General features: G+C 40.2%; 1 protein-coding gene across 2 annotated transcripts in view; it reads right to left on the bottom strand.

Annotated features, from left to right (window-relative positions):
* Window positions 1-6,836: 6,836 nt before the first annotated feature.
* ZNF536 (zinc finger protein 536) overlaps window positions 6,837-17,017 on the bottom strand; it is a 337,374-nt gene continuing 327,193 nt past the window's right edge. For both annotated transcript variants that reach the window (XM_057373165.1, XM_057373166.1), the window contains exon 9: window positions 6,837-8,145. In XM_057373165.1, the coding sequence (XP_057229148.1) occupies window positions 7,910-8,145 (236 nt within the window). In that variant the 3' untranslated portion in view covers window positions 6,837-7,909. The remainder of the gene's footprint in view (window positions 8,146-17,017) is intronic.

The raw sequence follows: 17,017 nt of genomic DNA, 5'->3' as shown, positions 1-17,017 counted from the left end.
CCACCAGGTCTGAGAGAGCGCTGGGGGTGAGGACATGGCCAGCACACAGCACTAAAGCATATGCATGCACGTAGCATTGACTCTGTTATCCCTCATTTGCTGCAGCACTTCTTTGAAATAAAAGTTTCTGAGGCACTGGAGTAAAACTATTTTCAGTGTGAACTGTAAATAAAGATTTAATGAGGACTGATTTCCATCTCTGAGTCGAATACTGTCCCACATTAGCTCCCTTTTCCATTCTCACTGGAGTGAGAATTGCTGCCCCCCAGCCCTGCTGCTTTTGATGTTAGCTGCAGATTAGCAGTGGTCTGAAGTGGAAGAAACCAGAGCTGGGTGTTCTGTGAGACACTGTTCTCCCATTTGGGGTAGCAAAGAGCCTCGTGTTTCCTCACTCTGGCTGTGTTTGGGCGATTGCTGCCACATCTGGAGTGCCACGGGCTGAGGGACAGTGCAGGGTGAGAGTGGCCAGCACGGACAGAAGGTCAGCTTCCCTCAGCCCCTACCCAAGCACAGAGTCAATGACAGAATCACAGGAACCCAGAATCTCAGAATCTCAGAATCAATCAGAATCACAGAGTCCCACAATCAGCTAGGTTGCCAAAGACCTTCAGGACAAGGCACACCTTTGGGTGTCCTCCCATCCCACAGGAACTCAAAGCACTGGGCAGCCTATCCAGCTTCCACTTCTGTCAAGCAGAAATATTGACAGGATCAGTTTTTTTTTGCATTAGTTTAAGCATTTATGATTTAATTGCACATGCATAAGGTTGTTTAACCAATTGTTCAGATGGAAATCCCTGACCTCTTTGCAGGGCACTGAATGCTGCTCCCACGGCACTGGGCTCTGGCATTAAACCAGGAGCAGTGGTTCCCTAGGGAAGGCTGTACCACAGCCACAGGTATTCTGMGAGAGACCTTTAACAAAAGAGAGATTTCCTCTGTTGGGATTAATAGCTCCATTTTTCTTTATTACTCCTTRTATGTTTCACTCATTCATGCATCAGCTTCTTTCAAACAGAAAACAAGTGAGAAAACAATCCCCCAAGAATAAAATGTTAAAAATAACAAGGAAGATGGTGGCACAACCTAAAGAGAAATCAGATATTCTGTGTTTCAATATCTCAGATGTGTTTTCTCCACAAATTCTCTTTTTAAAAGAGAAGGTGGTTTCTACCTCTAACTTAACTAATAATAGACCTGATTCACCATCAAATTATTTTAACTTTACACAGCTGAAATTTCAGGAATTTAAGGGATTCATCACATCCCATGTCTCAGATTTTCAAGCCCTTGGTCCATATTTAGGCTCCTCAGTAACTCACTGATATTCAGAAATGCTGCACATCCACAGCTGGCTTCTACATGGTGTGGGAAATCAGACACTTCAGGACACTTATTTTGGAGTTAAGGGTTAAATAAGGTTCTATTAAAAGAAAAACACAGGATGTATATGCTTGTGTATATTCACACAAAGTCATTACATATACATAAATATGGTTACCAAATTTAGTCATTTAAAATTTAAAACATTTTAGTTTTCACTCACAAAACCACATTCAGCAGCTTTTTTTAAAGATGAGATTTTCTTTCAACCTCATCTATTGAGATGTGACTTACCTGCTACTTCTGTGTGCATGAGACAAACTTTGAGGTATCTATGTCTGTACAAATAATTGATGTGTAAAAAAAAGAAGAAACACTTCTTTCCAGCCTTCTTCATCTTGTGAGAAGCCAATAAGACTCACCAGTAAGATTYACTGACTGGGAGATTTCTTTGCAGTATCAAAAAGTGAACATTCTCAGGTACAACTATTGCACAGTGCAGGGCCATAGAGGGCTGGTATTGTTTAAAATCATCAAAATTCTAGGAAAAGCATAAATAACTGATCTCAAAGAGAGGAGTGTTTGCACCTATGATTAAAAAAAAAAAAAAAAAAATTCTCAGTCTTCCAAATCCTGGGGGCAGATTTCCCCCTGGGGTGAGGCAGTGGATGGAATTTGATTTACACCAGCAGTGGAGAGCCCCTCAGCTTGTGGCTGTTGAGTTTGGCTTCTCTGCCTGCACTCAGCATCCTTCCACGTGGYTCAGTGGATCAGTAATATAAATTCTAGTCATAAACAAAGAAAAAACCAGACTGACAGAGAATTTGATGAACAATTTACATCTGTGCACAATTTTTCCCTCTGTTTGCACCACTGAAACATGTGATCTTTTATCTTCAGCCTTCGGTTYGCTTTCCCAGTCATCTTGGTTGCAAGCAACGCTGTAAAACCCTCTAAAATATTAAGAAAATTACATTTKCTACATCTTGCTTTAAATATGGTGTTCAGTCTTTCTTTGTAAGTGTTACTCTGTACATTAAATGAATAGCTTGCCCACCAGGTAAAGGACGTTTTTTTGCTTACCACGTCTGTCTTTGCACAACATGCAGTACACRGGCATAAATAACACTGTGTTATATAAATAATTACATATATGAAGGGCTGTAAAACACCCAAGATATATTTGTACTTTTACTTATGAGAACGTTTTAAAAATGATTGCTTTGTTCACTGCGTGGTTTTTATGTGTTGAATGTGGTGCACGCAGAGAACATTTTCCGAAGTTGTTTTTTTTTTTTTCCCTTTCCTCCAGGTCACACTAGCGTTATAGTTAGCAAATTGATAAGGTTCCACTGTTAAGCTTTATTACTTGTGACATGAGCCTATGACACTTTATAAAAAGAAGTAATCCAGAACAATCTCTAGGTAATTAACACCTAGATAAACAAACATAAATTTCTATATTGCATTTATTTGGACTACCACTCAAATACGCGTGAACCATGCTTTTTTAATTAAAAGATAAATCTATGTGACACTTAGCCTCAAACTTAATTATTCAGCATAGTATAATAAAAAATAGAGCCCATTAAATGTGTCTTGCTCTGTATTTCTGTATTAACAGCAAAACAGTTCACTCTGGGATCATTTAAATTTTCTTCTTCCTCTTTTCCTGCGATTTCCCTATTCACTGAGAACCTTTGGTTAAAAAGAAAAAAAATACAAAAACAAAAAGCTCCCAAACAATACCCTGAACACCAACAACAGGTGAGGAGCCACGGAACTCCTCACAGCCCCTGTAACACTCAGTTGGGTGACATTTCTAATACGACATTACACCACAGCTTTATTCTCCCTCCTCCCTCTCCCCGGGCTTCCCGAYGGAAACATCCTTCCAACTGTGGTGGATCATGCCAAGCAGCGATATCCAGAAATGGAAATCACAATAGTTAAGAATAATTTCACTGGGAGCGTGCTTACAATACACAAGGTGAGGCTTTTATAATATGCTGTTACGATACAGATGTTAAACAGATAGGGGAAATATTCAGTTCCCAAATTACAATAGGCAGAGGGCTTAAAGTCCTGATAAAAGTTTCAGCAAGAAACGTTATCTTAGAGYTGGGAGCAGCCTTCTGATGTTAGGTGGGAAGGCTTTTGTCAGGACACCCAGCATCTGTGTGGGGAAGGCTGCCCATCAGCTGTGGGAAACAAAACCCCACAGACTTCAGGGAGACGCCTTCCTCTTTCAGACCTTCTTCCCACCTGCCTTTGCAGGTGATGCAACCCCACACTTTGAGCTACACRGCCACTGGTGGTCATTTTTAGGTTCCTAGAGGATATATGCACCATTTAATGCGCTGTTCTCAACAGAAACCCAGAGCCATGAAGGAGACTGTGTTTGTAAGCATTTCCATGGAGGTGCAATGAGATGGTCATTGCTCCTGGATCAGGTTTTCACATTTTCATTTACTCTCTACTAAAACCAGAAGGCAGACGAACCCTTGAGAAACACCCCCCACCCCGCTGATTCCCGAGACTGCTCTTTTTTCCCTGGATGCTGGCCACAGCAATTACCTGGAAGCACAATGATCCTGTAGTGAGGCGGGGTTCAGCTCTGAACCTGGAGCTCACCCCTCCTCAGGATGCATTTTTACACGCTACCATTTTGTGTCTAGGAAGGGTTGTTCTCCTCAAGAGAGGGTGTGACACAAAAAAAAAAAAAAAAAAAAAAAAAAAAAAAAAGAGGAAAAAAAATCATTAACTTCTTGGATTTTGATTGAAATGTGATGCACTGCATGTTTTGTTCTCCGTGGATGAGGAGACCTATGGCATTTGCCCACAGAGTGTGAATGTGGCACCAGCCCCTCCRGTCACACAGACACTCTGCCGGTTCACCAGTGACAGCAACCCTCACTGAGAGCTTCAGCCACTGAATAACTGAATTTCCCTAATTCTACACTTTAATTATTAACCTTTCTGACAAATTTTTGTACCTTTTTTCTACTGGAGAATTCAAGCCAGAATATAACTTTATTTTTGTGGCTTAATTTAATATTAAAATTTCTCTCTTCTAAACATGTTTGCTTTCTCAGCTTTTTTTGGAGCAAGGCCATGTTCCTCTCTCCTCCCCAYATTTGCTGCAGTTTCTCAGATTTGGTGCATTTTTTTTATGTTAATCATCCTTACTTTTCTTAGTGAAAAATCCTTTAATTTATTTGCTTTCAAATGTGCAGATAAAACCTTAAAGGGGAAGAATAAAGATTCACCCAGGAGAGTGGGAGCACTCTTGCTCTTGTATGTCCTTTGAAGTGTGAGCAGCTTTCTTAACGTGTACCAAAACAATAAACCTCACAATTTTCTAAAGCCAAATATATGATCTATACAAACAATCTTTTTTAATGTGAAAACATGACTTTATACATCATAGTGTATGATACACACTTCAAACACTTTCAAATCAAAGCTTGATAGACCCCAAGACTTTTTCTATAGTACATTAGTAGTAGTATATAAAACAATTATTACTACATGCTAAAACAGATTTCCACAGTTTTTTAATTAAGCACAATATATATAATATATATCTGTATATATTGTATATAGATTTGTTCAGATTAATAAGTGGACTGAGCACACACACCCAGCATAATACACTCCAGTAACTGCCTAACAACTGTGAATTTACTGGCATTATTTTTTTTTTCTTTTTAAATCTGACAAAGCTGAAGAAAATAATGTTCCAACTGTTCCTAATAAACATAAGCAAGTAGGAAAACATTTTTTTCAGAGGTAGAGGTTTTATTGCGTAAAACACTGGATAAAACTGTACTGCTTCAAAGACATTTTTATTCTAACAGCAGAAAGAAAACAGTCATTGCTGAAAAAACAACTTTTAATACTTCTATACCAGAATAAAGTTCTGTCAACTGATGTATTATAATAATAAATAATGACCAAGAATAAACTTTAAATACAAAGTTTTCTAATTGTTACAAGCATAGCAACAAAATCCTCTACTCTATTGATCTCAGATTTCCTCCAAGATAGAAATTTTTCTTTGTGTAGGAATGTAGACAGTATTATGACCAGTATCACAGACTACAGAAGTTACAGAGAAAAAACTTGACATGTTTAGATATGAGAAGCATGATGATATTCAGAAACTGACAATGCATCACTGCTGCTGTCACTTGTTTGTATTACAAGTTACAAATGTTCTGGAAAAAAGGGCTGTGTCAGAGGGGAGGATAGGGACAGTAGCACCCGACCAAATGGAATCAACACACACATCACAAGGAGCGGGAGATGTTTCCAGTGTCACAAACAGAATTATTGCCTGTCGTATCTGAAAATGCTCAGAAGACACAAAAGAATACTGAAAGAGCTCAAAAAGTGCAAGAAATGGAATGTGGGGGGTGGTTCTGTTTTTTTTTTTCTCTCTTTTTTTTCTTTTCTTTTTTTTTTTTTTTTTTTTTTTTTTTTTTTTTTTTTTTGCTAAGATACCGAAGGCGGCGCAAACACACAAAGCAAGCGACTGACACAGTCACCAAACACAGTAGTGCAGTTAAAATCCTAAAGCTTACTACAGTCAGAAAGGTTCAATAACATTTCAATCCTTTATCTAGGATCATAGAAACAGTTGCATTAAGTTTATCAACTCGATTTAAGTAAGGCAGTGAGAACTATACTAGAAAAACAAGAAAAGCAGCTTGCTCTGTGCCAGATGGGTCCAAGTTACACAGTGACCTCATTTAAACTGAAACTTCAGTTGGATGACATCCTTTCCGACAGCATATGCAAACCGTATTCCTTATTAGCCTGAGATTTTTTTTTTCCAGTCTCAGGGTAGCGCTAAGAATTTTATTTACATTGATTGCAGTTTAGTATTTTTTGTAAACTGCTTTAGGCAGAGCTGAAGTTTTAAGGCCCTGGGGTTTTACTCTGTGCTCCCAGCCTGCAAAGAAATATTGACTTTTTTAATTTTTTTTTTTTTAAGTCTGGATGATTTTGCTTTAGAAGAAGTTAATACTTCTCTACCATCACAATAAACAGCACCAATTTTGCTTCTATCAAAGGAAGTACATTAGAAGGATAAAATTTTATGCCATTCAGAGAATTTCAGAATAAACCTTTAGTTATTTTGCTTACTTTTATTTATGTGGTTTGTTATAGTCTCTCAAAAGCTTCCTATGTGGCAAAGACCTTGCTAAATTTGGAGCATCCAATCAGTAAAAAAGCTAAAATCTGCAAAAATATAGAACACATTTGTTTTACAAAACCAAAGAAATATCCTCTAAAACACTTTTTTTCATTAGAGACAAAGAGCAGAAAGTTTGGATTCATATTTTAGGTCAAGCTACTTTATAAGGGCTTGCTCCAGAAGAAACTTCTGCACTATGTCTGTAACACTTACAAAAACTAATACATGAAAATTAACCATGACCAGGGAATCCTTCATTCAAGTGTAAAAAAAAAAAAAAAAAAAAAAAGTTTGAAAAAAAAAAAACAATAAGACAAGTAAAGAACAGAAGAAGAAAAAAAAATTACCAACCTCCTATGTAATAAAATTCTGTTTCTCACCAGCACCTTCTATAGATAAGGCTGACTAGTTTTACTAAACAATATTTCTATATATTGTACTTCTACATTTATAGCAACTTACTTCTTCAACAAGGAAAAAAAAGAATAAAAGCATTTCCCTCAATACTGCAAGATGATTACAAAAAATGGAATTACATTTCAAATCTGCAATCACACATTGGGCTGCAGATTTTTTTTTTCTAACCATTGATTCATTTGGCTGCATATTAAAAAAAAAAAAAAAAGAAAATGTAATATCACAATACTTTTCAAAATAGGTCAGTACTGACCCCAGCTTATGGGCCGTCTAAGGTTTCTCCGACACTGCAGTTGCAACACCACTTGAATTGATTTTCTCTGCAATGACAGCTCCAGTCAGACTGGCACCATGGCAGTCTACCAAGACATCTCATTACTATGCTAGGCAAATGACAGCAGCTGGTGTCATATTATAAAGGTGTTTTCAACAATGAAAACACAGCCCCTCAATCTTCAAGGCAACACTAAATCGTTTAGAGGGTATCATTTTTCTGTTAAGAGCATTATTTTTGGACAAAGACCACTTTTAAGTTAGAAATTGCCCGGCTTTTTTAAATAACTAACGACCTCCTAACATTTTAAAATCACTTTATTATCCCACCTACGTTGTTTGGAAGTACTTGTTGCCAGGTAACTGTTTAGCAGCCATTTTCAAGGGCTGGAAATTTATTTTGCATGTRTAATGTATATATTTACACGCACACACGCATGTATGGAATGTGTGGGTTTTTTGTGTGTGTGTGAGTGTAGATATATCCAATGTGGGTGTGACTGGCTCTCTGTGTGTGTAAATACATATATATATATGTGCATGTGTGGGCACACGTACATATACATATATCTGAATATTTTCAGCACTCTGGACGCTTGTGGGACGTTGCACGCCATCCSTTTCCTGGGAAGGGGTTTAAGCCAGCCCTCACCAGCCACGTGTCCAAGCCCTGAAATGGGGCTGAAATGAGCATCACTCGTGGGCCTTGGTGCCCTCGTCGGCCAGCTCCGCCGAGCTCCCCGCCTTGGCAGCCGCCGGCTCCTCCGCGCTCCCCGAGGCGTCCGAGTCCACTCTGGAGCGCTTGAACCTGCGGTCGGGGTACTGGCTGTTGTCGAAAGGCATGCGATGGACACAGAGCACGTGGGTCTTCAGGTTTCCCTTCTGAGAGGCACTGTAGGGGCAGTATCTGCACTGGAAAGGCCGGTGACCTGCGGGACACACRACAGCCGCGTTAGTTTTGGCTTTAGCTCACAGACACCGCGCAGCCCGGACAAACGGACACTGAGCCCCTCTCCTGCTGGATGGGGGCATCGCTCAGCGACCTCAGCAATAACAAGAAATCTGTGCTCTTCCTCATTAAAGAAACTGCATTTAAAAATCCCCTGCTTTGGACTGCCAGAGCAGYGCAGCTAATCCATCTCCTCCTCAGCCCCAGCTGTAAATCCTTCAGCCCACGATCCAAACCAAACCCTTGTAAATACAGCGTGTATGAAACTGTCTTCTTTTACATTTGTTAATTATCTTTTTTATTGAAGTGCAATTCGAGGATGACAATGTGCAGACCCCGAGTCTAATAAACACACTTTGTCTTTGGGTGGGTTTCTGGGCAAAGAACTGTATGTTTTATTTCAATCGCACAGATTACTTTTTAATGGAAAGAAATAATGGATTGAGATAGCCAAGGCCTCAAACCTGCAAACATTTACTCCAGTGAGATTACTCCTGTGAGTAAAGATATGCAAGCATGTAAGTGTTTGCTGGACCAGGGCCCAAGGTTATCATCAGCTTTAAAATAAAATGTCCGAGCTAGATTAGAAAAGGAATGTTAATGCACAAAATCTGATGGATGCACTTCTTGCGGATAAAACAGAAATCGACTGCGTAACAAAGGCATGAATGAAAGATATCACTTCTCAGTAAGACTATCAATACATTCTCCTTTATTTTTCAGATTATTGTGACTTCAAATCTCCRTGCTGTATCTGGTTTTGGAGGTTATGTTTCAACAATCACATTTCAACCTATGCTGGGAAGTTGTTGATGTGTTTTACTGGAACTTTATGAGCTTTGTCTCTCAAATTAACTTAAACCAGGACCATCTGAGGTCAAATGCGCTTAGCTTGCTTTAATTTGCTCAAATAAATGAATAAATAAATGTGCCAGACCATCTACATAAAACCAGGATAAGTGAAAAACAATACCCTATCTCCACATTTGAAGAGCACATTTTCCCTTGCTGCTGTGGTACTACTTAGCAGGCATAAAGCAGATGCTGGGGCAGCAGAGAAGGAGAATTATGCTTCCTGCTGTGGGGGAAGGGGATGGACCCTCTCTYCTTGGCTTTAGTTGGACAAATAGCCACCTGTTTTGCCCTGGTCTGGTGCTAYCTGTGCTGGAGTGGGAACACTGCCATGGTGCTCCCAGCAGAGATGGGAGCCTGGGCAGCTGCTGGCACAGCAGCACGAGCATCTCTGCAGCACAGTGAATTCACCTGAGCCAGTACCACTGCTCAGGGCTGCTCCAGACACTTGCCATTTTACTGTAACCTCAACACCACCACGTGAAGGCTGAGTTCCCCAAAACATACTGCCTGCTACCCAGGGGAAAGATCCCCAGTTTCCTAAGCCCTTGCTCCAGGAGTACAGGCTTTTTTCCTTCCTCAAGGATGGGAAGCTCTCTGGCACTCYTTGCTTTCATATGTTGAAGCCTTCCAGAAGTGTGACCACCCCACACCAACCAAAGCTCCAACATGGTTGTTTATTCATGTTATGCCCCCAGCACAGGAAGGACATGGAGCTGCTGGAGCAAGCCYAGAGGAGGCACCAGGATGATCAGAGGGATGGAGAACATGTCCTATGAGGAAAGGATGAGAGAATTGGGATGGTTCAACCTGGAGAGGCTGAAGGGTCATCTAATTGTGGCCTTTCGGTACCTGATGGGTGCTGGAAGAAACCTGAAGGGGCTGACAAGGAAGATGAAGAGAGACCATTTACAAGGGCCTGGAGTGACAGGACAAGGGGAATGGCTTCAGACTGTCAGAGAGTGGGTTTAGGTTGGAYATTAGGAAAAAGTTCTTTCCTGTGAGGGTGGTGAGTCACAGACACAGGATGCCCAGAGAAGCCGTGGCTGCCCCATCCCTGGGAGTGTCCAAGGCCAGGCTGGAGGGAGCTTGGAACAACCTGGGACAGTGGAAGGGGTCCCTGCCCACAGCAGGCCTGGAATGAGATGATTTTTAATGTCCCTCCCCATCCAAGTCATTCTATGATTCTATGACCTCACCAACCAGCTTTTAATGCATTACCCACAAGCAGCTCTTAATAATGGCCCATCCTAATTCTTTYCTGCAAAGAAAAAATTCTAAGTAAGGATTGCACAAAGCATGGCTGGAGCAAACCACCTCACAAGCACCAGACTAAAAGCAAACTCTTTTTGCCCACCGCTGAACCAAGTTCAAACCCGTGTTCAAAATTCCATGCAGAGAATGTCATTTATTAATTCAACGCACTTTAATAAATCAGACAATATAAAGTGCACCTACAAGGATTCGGTTCTGCATTGCTTCCCCCAYGACTTACTTTTTCAGGCCATCAAAATTTCACATCACTGCCTTGTGAAAAGTAAGTACACAATAAGTTAATTTGTATTGTCACTATGCAGTACAACTGTGGTAAAGAGCACATTCATTTTTAATCCGATATGAATAATATATAAATATGTATACAGAGTGAGGGTCATAGGAAAGCAAGCGGTACATTGTTTACAGCAGAAGTAGTACAAAAAGTAGAGATTATTCTTGCTTGCAAAGATAACAATATCTGCAATTTGCTTGTAACTAAGGGGTGAAGGAAAATTCCCATTTCTCTTAGGTATCCCCATTCATTAATTTTAGCTGCAAAACTTGTTGTGGGCAGCAGGCTCTTAAAATAACCCTTCCCAGATAAGTTGGCAATAAATTTATAATGTTTTATCTAGCAGTGGTTGGTAGGTCCTTTCTTAGCAAGCTATAGTTCATATATATTTTACCCACTATATATCTCCCAATAAAATTATATGAAAGCCCTTCAGAAAAAAAAAAAAGAAAGAAAAAAAAGAAAAGAAGAGAGGAATCTTCCTGATAGTTCAGGAGATGATGTGCAATGCATTGCAATTGTAGTAAGAAGAATTAGACTAAAGGTGGGTGGAATAGGGGGACACAACATGGTGTGCATCTTTCCCTGATCAAAAATTGAGGGTAGAGAATAATATGTTGTTTGCAGCTGAAATAATCCTGTTGTGGAGCAATGTTCTATCAAATCTGTGTCTGAGCATGTGGAGAGACTTTGCAGCCCTCTGGATGGAAACTGACACTCTAAGGAAGAGGAACAGCAGAAAAAAAAGAATCAAAATTAGCTAAAAGGACAAAAATGATGGCTGGACTCAAAGAACATTCTAGGATGCATGGATTTCCCCAGGAGGGGAGATTAATTCCAGCAACTGCTGGAGCCTCTCCTCTAAAACTGATCTAAACCTCCCAGGATCAGACCCAGCAAGGGTGGCAGCTCTATGGTGACCCAGGTTCATAATCTTCTCTAGTTTTGACCGAATTTTAGGGAGCACAAGGAGTGGATCAAAGATACCTTCTGGTCAGGATGAAGAAGTTTTCTGCAGGCCCTTATTAAGAAAAATCCCTCAGTGTTTGAAACTAGTCCACCTCTTTAAAAATATATGCTGCTTCATTAATTTAGGCTTTGAGAGGGGAAAAAAAAGAGTAAAGTTTGTTTTCTTTTCTTTCAAGTTTGTGATCTGATATGTTGCTTTGTGACACTTCATGTCAGGCTGCATCAGTCACATCGTGTTAGGTTTCATAACGTGGCATGACTGATGCAGCCCAACATGGTGCATCAGCTGAACAGTCAGAAACTGCAGGTTTGGAGAGAGACATGGATCTCAGTCTGGGCTTTAGGGCCACCTAAATGAAAGTTTAACTCAAGCAGGGGCCTTGGATTTAAACAAAGCCATAGCCCAAGAGTTGTTAAAGATTCAAATACATGCCAAGCCCTATTTTGCTTTGTCTAATCTTTAAAACKCAAAATGTATTATTGGAACACATAAAAAAGTCAATGTCAATGAAGTGGCACCGGGTTACTCACTGTAATCCAAACACTGCTAATAGTTACTAATTTATTAACTTTGATATGGATCCATTATTTAAGATTAGCACAAAAGAATACACAAACAGGAGAGAGAAAGAGTGATGAATACTAAAGTCTTTTTCATTAAAAAAATCATTTACATGGTCAAGCCGCATTAATTTTCCACTTCTAAAAATATTTGATCGGCATCCAAATTCTATAAAATTTCCACAAAGAAACATCTTATTTTTTGTGGTATTGCAGGCACATATGTAGGGGTTTGCACTAAAATGTAAAAATGGGCATTGAACTAGTCACATGAATAAGATCAGGAATTTATTCCAGATTGTTAAAAGTGTACTAATCACAGCAAAATCATGGCTTTCTCCCAAAGCAGCAAGAAAATGGTAATTTGAAAGAAAAATGCCAATAATACATCACACACAAGCCGTCTGTTGTCCCCACTACACCACTTTGTATTATATTGCATATGTGTACATATATACACAGATACACGCACACAGACACACACACACACGATTTAATGCATAAATTTAGGGAAAAGGCAGAAGAGCAATAACATGATGAACAGAAAACAAATGCTGTGCAATGTACTATAAATTATAATTAAGCTCTGAATAAAATGTGTTTCTTAGATATGACATTTGTTCCCTTAAAATGCAAAAATGGCCATGATTATCTGACAGAATGTTTTTCCTTAGATGGCCAATGGCTATAGCACTTACTGAGATGCAATACGGCAAACTCATTTCAGATTTCTCTGCCTGGTTTAAGAATATCCTTTTGGTGAAAATCAAAAATAACAGCAATTACCTCTTTAAAACAAATTATTCCCTCGCAAAGAGATATTTTGAAAAAGCCTCAAAGGCTGGAATTTCTCGGAAACAAATCTCTTTAGCTGGGATATTAGACACTGAAGAGCTGGATTCGGCTCCCTAGGATGCAGTAGCAGTTGCACCCAGCCAAGGCCAGCTCTGGCCAGGACTGGCCACTGGTGCAGCATGGGCTGCAGTGGACAGCTGGGCACTGCCCGCTGCCGTGGGATGCTCAGTCCTGCAGAGGGATGCTCGGACCTGCAGAGGGATGCTCAGTCCTGCAGAGGGATGCTCAGACCTGCCGAAGGATGCTCGGACATGCAGCTTTGCTGGTGGAATGGTCATCGCACATCTGCTGCCCAGAAAAACCTGCCCTCACACCTTCAGTGAGCCCCCACCTCCCCAGGAAGAGCTGCTTTGACCCTCCTCCCCCGAACAAGCCTCGTATTTGAGGTACAGTCATCTCTAAGCAATTGAAGAGATGCCTCAGAGCTAACAGCAGGCATCGAGGCATTTTGAGCATCTCCACTTCTCCAGCACTGAGTGCTGGACTGAGCTTCTGTCTCCCTCAGACCACAGCCTCCAGGTCCCAGGCACCTTGGTGAACACTGCCATTTGAAAGTATATTAGAGCATAATAACAAGCATTTGCAAAGGGAAAACTATTTTCATTTAAATCTTGGCTAGTGYAATTTCCTTTTTTTAACGTATAAATTTTCATAAATACATTTCCCATCCACGGCAAACATCCCAAGTGCTGTGTGCATTACCCAGGAGAGCAGAATGGCTCTAAAGCAGCCATTCAGATCTGGAGCATAACAGTATGGATGGGAAAATGCTGAATAAATATATTTGTCCAACAGACAATAATGGCTCTGATTGAGCCATTCCACTTTATTGGTCTCAAAATATGCATTTTATGAAAGTCCCAAAATACCAGACAGATTAAAGTACACCCAATCAGGTTCATATCTGTAATAAAAGTTTTTATAAAACAATTGAAAAGTATATGTTTATTTACACACAGGTCCAAGACCAACCAAGATGATCTTCTGGGAAAATTTCAATATTCTGTGAAGTTTATGTGTTTCTTAGATTACAAAAAAACCAACAAAATTAAATTCTAAAAACTCTATTTCATGTTGACCAAGAAAAGTCGTAAGACCAAAAAGCCTTATCTGAGGCTTTTTGAACGATTTTTTCTGGAACTACATAAAAAAAAAAAAAATGCAGAAAGGAACATTTTCAGGTAAGCAAGGCTAAGGCTTTGGGTTACATGTTTCCATTGGGATGCCTAAAGCAAGGGCAGCCCCTGATCACCCTCCATKCAGCTGAATTCCTTCCTTACCAGGCTCAATCCTACAAACAGCCCTTGGGATAATCAGATGAATTGCTCATGGCACCAGTTGAGTTACTCAAATCCCCCCTCACTAATATCGAGCACTCCCAGGGGCAGCTCAGGTCCGAGCACATTCCATCTGGAATAGCCTTTCTCTGGCTGGGAGTTACTGGAAAAATCTTAATTAGGGGAGGATAACTTGGGRTGAAGAACCAGCACATGGCAAAACATGGCCACCAGCCTGATCCTAAATAAATGCATTAAGRATGTCTGCAAAAATTAAAATATCCCAAAGTCAGCAGCCATCCCAAAGGCAACGTGTGACCCTGGTGAGCTGCCGAGATGGACAATCAGTGTTCAGGMACCTGTGACAGTAGGGTGGCAATTCACTGAGCCATCAATGGCTGCAGAACTGCTGGAGAATAAAAATACCTAATCTSTAACTAATTAGTATCAAAGATTTTTACCTGAAAAAAAAAAAAAAAACCACTTCAATCATTGGATTGAATTAAACYCTCAGATACCTACACAGCTTTTCTGAAATTGAATCAAAGGAGGAGTCTGCTCTTATGTTAGTGCCTTACAGTGCTTGGTGTTTCTAAATAGAATTTCAGCTTGCTGATAAGTGCACTTTGCCTTTAACAGGTATTATTAAAATATTATGTTAATTTCCCACATTMCCCCTAAAATAAAAACTGCACTTGTAGTAACTATTCAATTGCTGCCTCAAAAGGTTACAATCACTAATTATCACAYACCAAAGTTTCCTTTAAAAGCAAAAAAAGTAAAACCCACCAACAAATCAGTCCTGCTGTGTAGAGCAGCCAAGAACAGGTTGGACTGACACAGAGGTTAACAGTCTGGGCACTACTGACAAAGAGAAATTCTGATGTCCTTCACAGATAGGGTTTTACCTTACTGAATGAATCACARAATTATGGAAAATATGCCTAATTTAACATTTTTTACCTTTGTTATGTAGAAACGATAGTTATTTGGAGGTAGAGTTAGCCATCAGTAGYGCACTAAATACAAAGGAAGTCGGGAATGGCCGGTGAAATCACTGAYAGTGAAACTTGCAAGTCCTGGGAAAACAAACATTTCCCATTTCTTGTAGAGTGGGTTAAACAACAGAATTACTCAGCTTCAGCCATTTAGCACGGAATTAGTTTCTTTTTCAGACAAAGCCATTCACAAAGGAACTTTTGATTTAGAAGGGAAATGGATCTCTTCTTGGAAGAAAGGGAAAGCCTCAGCAGAATAGCTGAAAAGGTCCTCCTAAACAAATACTAAACTTTATGGTAGCCCTGTAAAGCTGAAATTCAGAAATGAAGGGAGGAGGCTGTGCTTTCTGAGCACCTGTGATGCCTCAGCCCACTGCWGTGGTGCACACACCATGCCCTGTGCACGATGGCACCAGCTCAGCTTCTGACATGACAAACATGAGTTACGAGCCCGGAGCCCCAGCGGGCTCYAAACGAGGTTAGTGGCAATGCTGTCATTGATTGAGCTTGAAATGCCAGRCTATCATTGTCCCATGCTTTGGGAAATTTAATTACATTTAATTTTTCATATTTATTTACTTTGGTTTATACACGTAAGTAGAAGACACAGCTCTTATCAAGGGCACTAGATACCTGTTGTGAAGAGCAGGCYAGCTCTGACTAAATTCAAAATGGCAATGGCAACAGAAATCATAATCCCTGACATGATCCCAAACCCACAGCAGCTTGCATTTTTGGCCAGGCTTTCATTCCCAGCCATTTCCTCCCCTCAGGTACCCATTCCTGGTCTCCCAAAGCCTGCACCTGCAGCCTCTGCACACAAGAGAGGAGAGGTTCCTGAACCCAGCCTTCTCTTGTGCCTTGGGGATCCACGTGGACTGCAACTAAGGAAACACATTCTGGAGCTAAGTGGCAGAATTTTCTTTAATATTAACTAACCCCAAGTTCTTCTGATCATCAAAATTACATGTTCAGAGTCCCACCTTTGCCTTTACTTACATATTTCAATTAATTGCTACGTCTATTCACTCCTTGACTTGTTTTAATCACTCCAATAACATTATATTCCCATTCTAACCCCCTTGAGCAAAATATCTCAGTTTTCCTACTAGGTCATTCACAAGTTTTCTCTCTAATGTTCTGTCATATTTTTTAATTGTCTCAGTAAATATTTATTATTTCAGGGAGCATTTACGACTTCTTGAATGAAGCTGTATTTGAATTTAATGTACCTATGATTTCCCAGAATAAATGCTATACTGGTGGCACTGGGATTTTAGTAAAGAGAACATTCAATTCAGATGCTAATAGGAAAGACCTCGTTAGTGATGGTATTTTGCTACCAAATATCTTTTATTCTGCCCAGCAATTCATAAATACAGTAGAATTTTCTCTTTCACTCCGGGCAACTGTCTTCAGTTTATTTATTTTATTTGGCAGAATGAAATTTTAAAAACCCCATACTCAGCTTTCTAAATTTCTCCTGCCCACATTTCAATGTGTCACATCCTCAGCTGGTGTGAACCGGGTGGTCACACAGCCTGAGCCATGCAAAGGCCTGCCCCTCTGTGCACAGCCCCGTAAGGACAGCGGGTCCCCACCAGTTCCACGGTCCATAAATCCCCTGAGTGGGAAGGGATGGAAYTATCCATGTGCTATAACGTTTGCTGAAGTGGGACCCTAAGGCAGAATATTAGTTTTTGACACGTACGATGTCACTCAGGCAAACCATGTCCTCCTTTAATTTTAGTTGCTGCTTTGTTACATAATTGGGGTAATTTAGACARTATT

The sequence above is a fragment of the Malurus melanocephalus genome, unplaced genomic scaffold (genome assembly GCF_030028575.1).
Source record: "Malurus melanocephalus ecotype Western Australia unplaced genomic scaffold, MMel_1.1 scaffold_188, whole genome shotgun sequence".
Taxonomy (NCBI): Eukaryota; Metazoa; Chordata; class Aves; order Passeriformes; family Maluridae; genus Malurus; species Malurus melanocephalus.
This window is presented reverse-complemented; position numbering and strand designations above follow the sequence as displayed.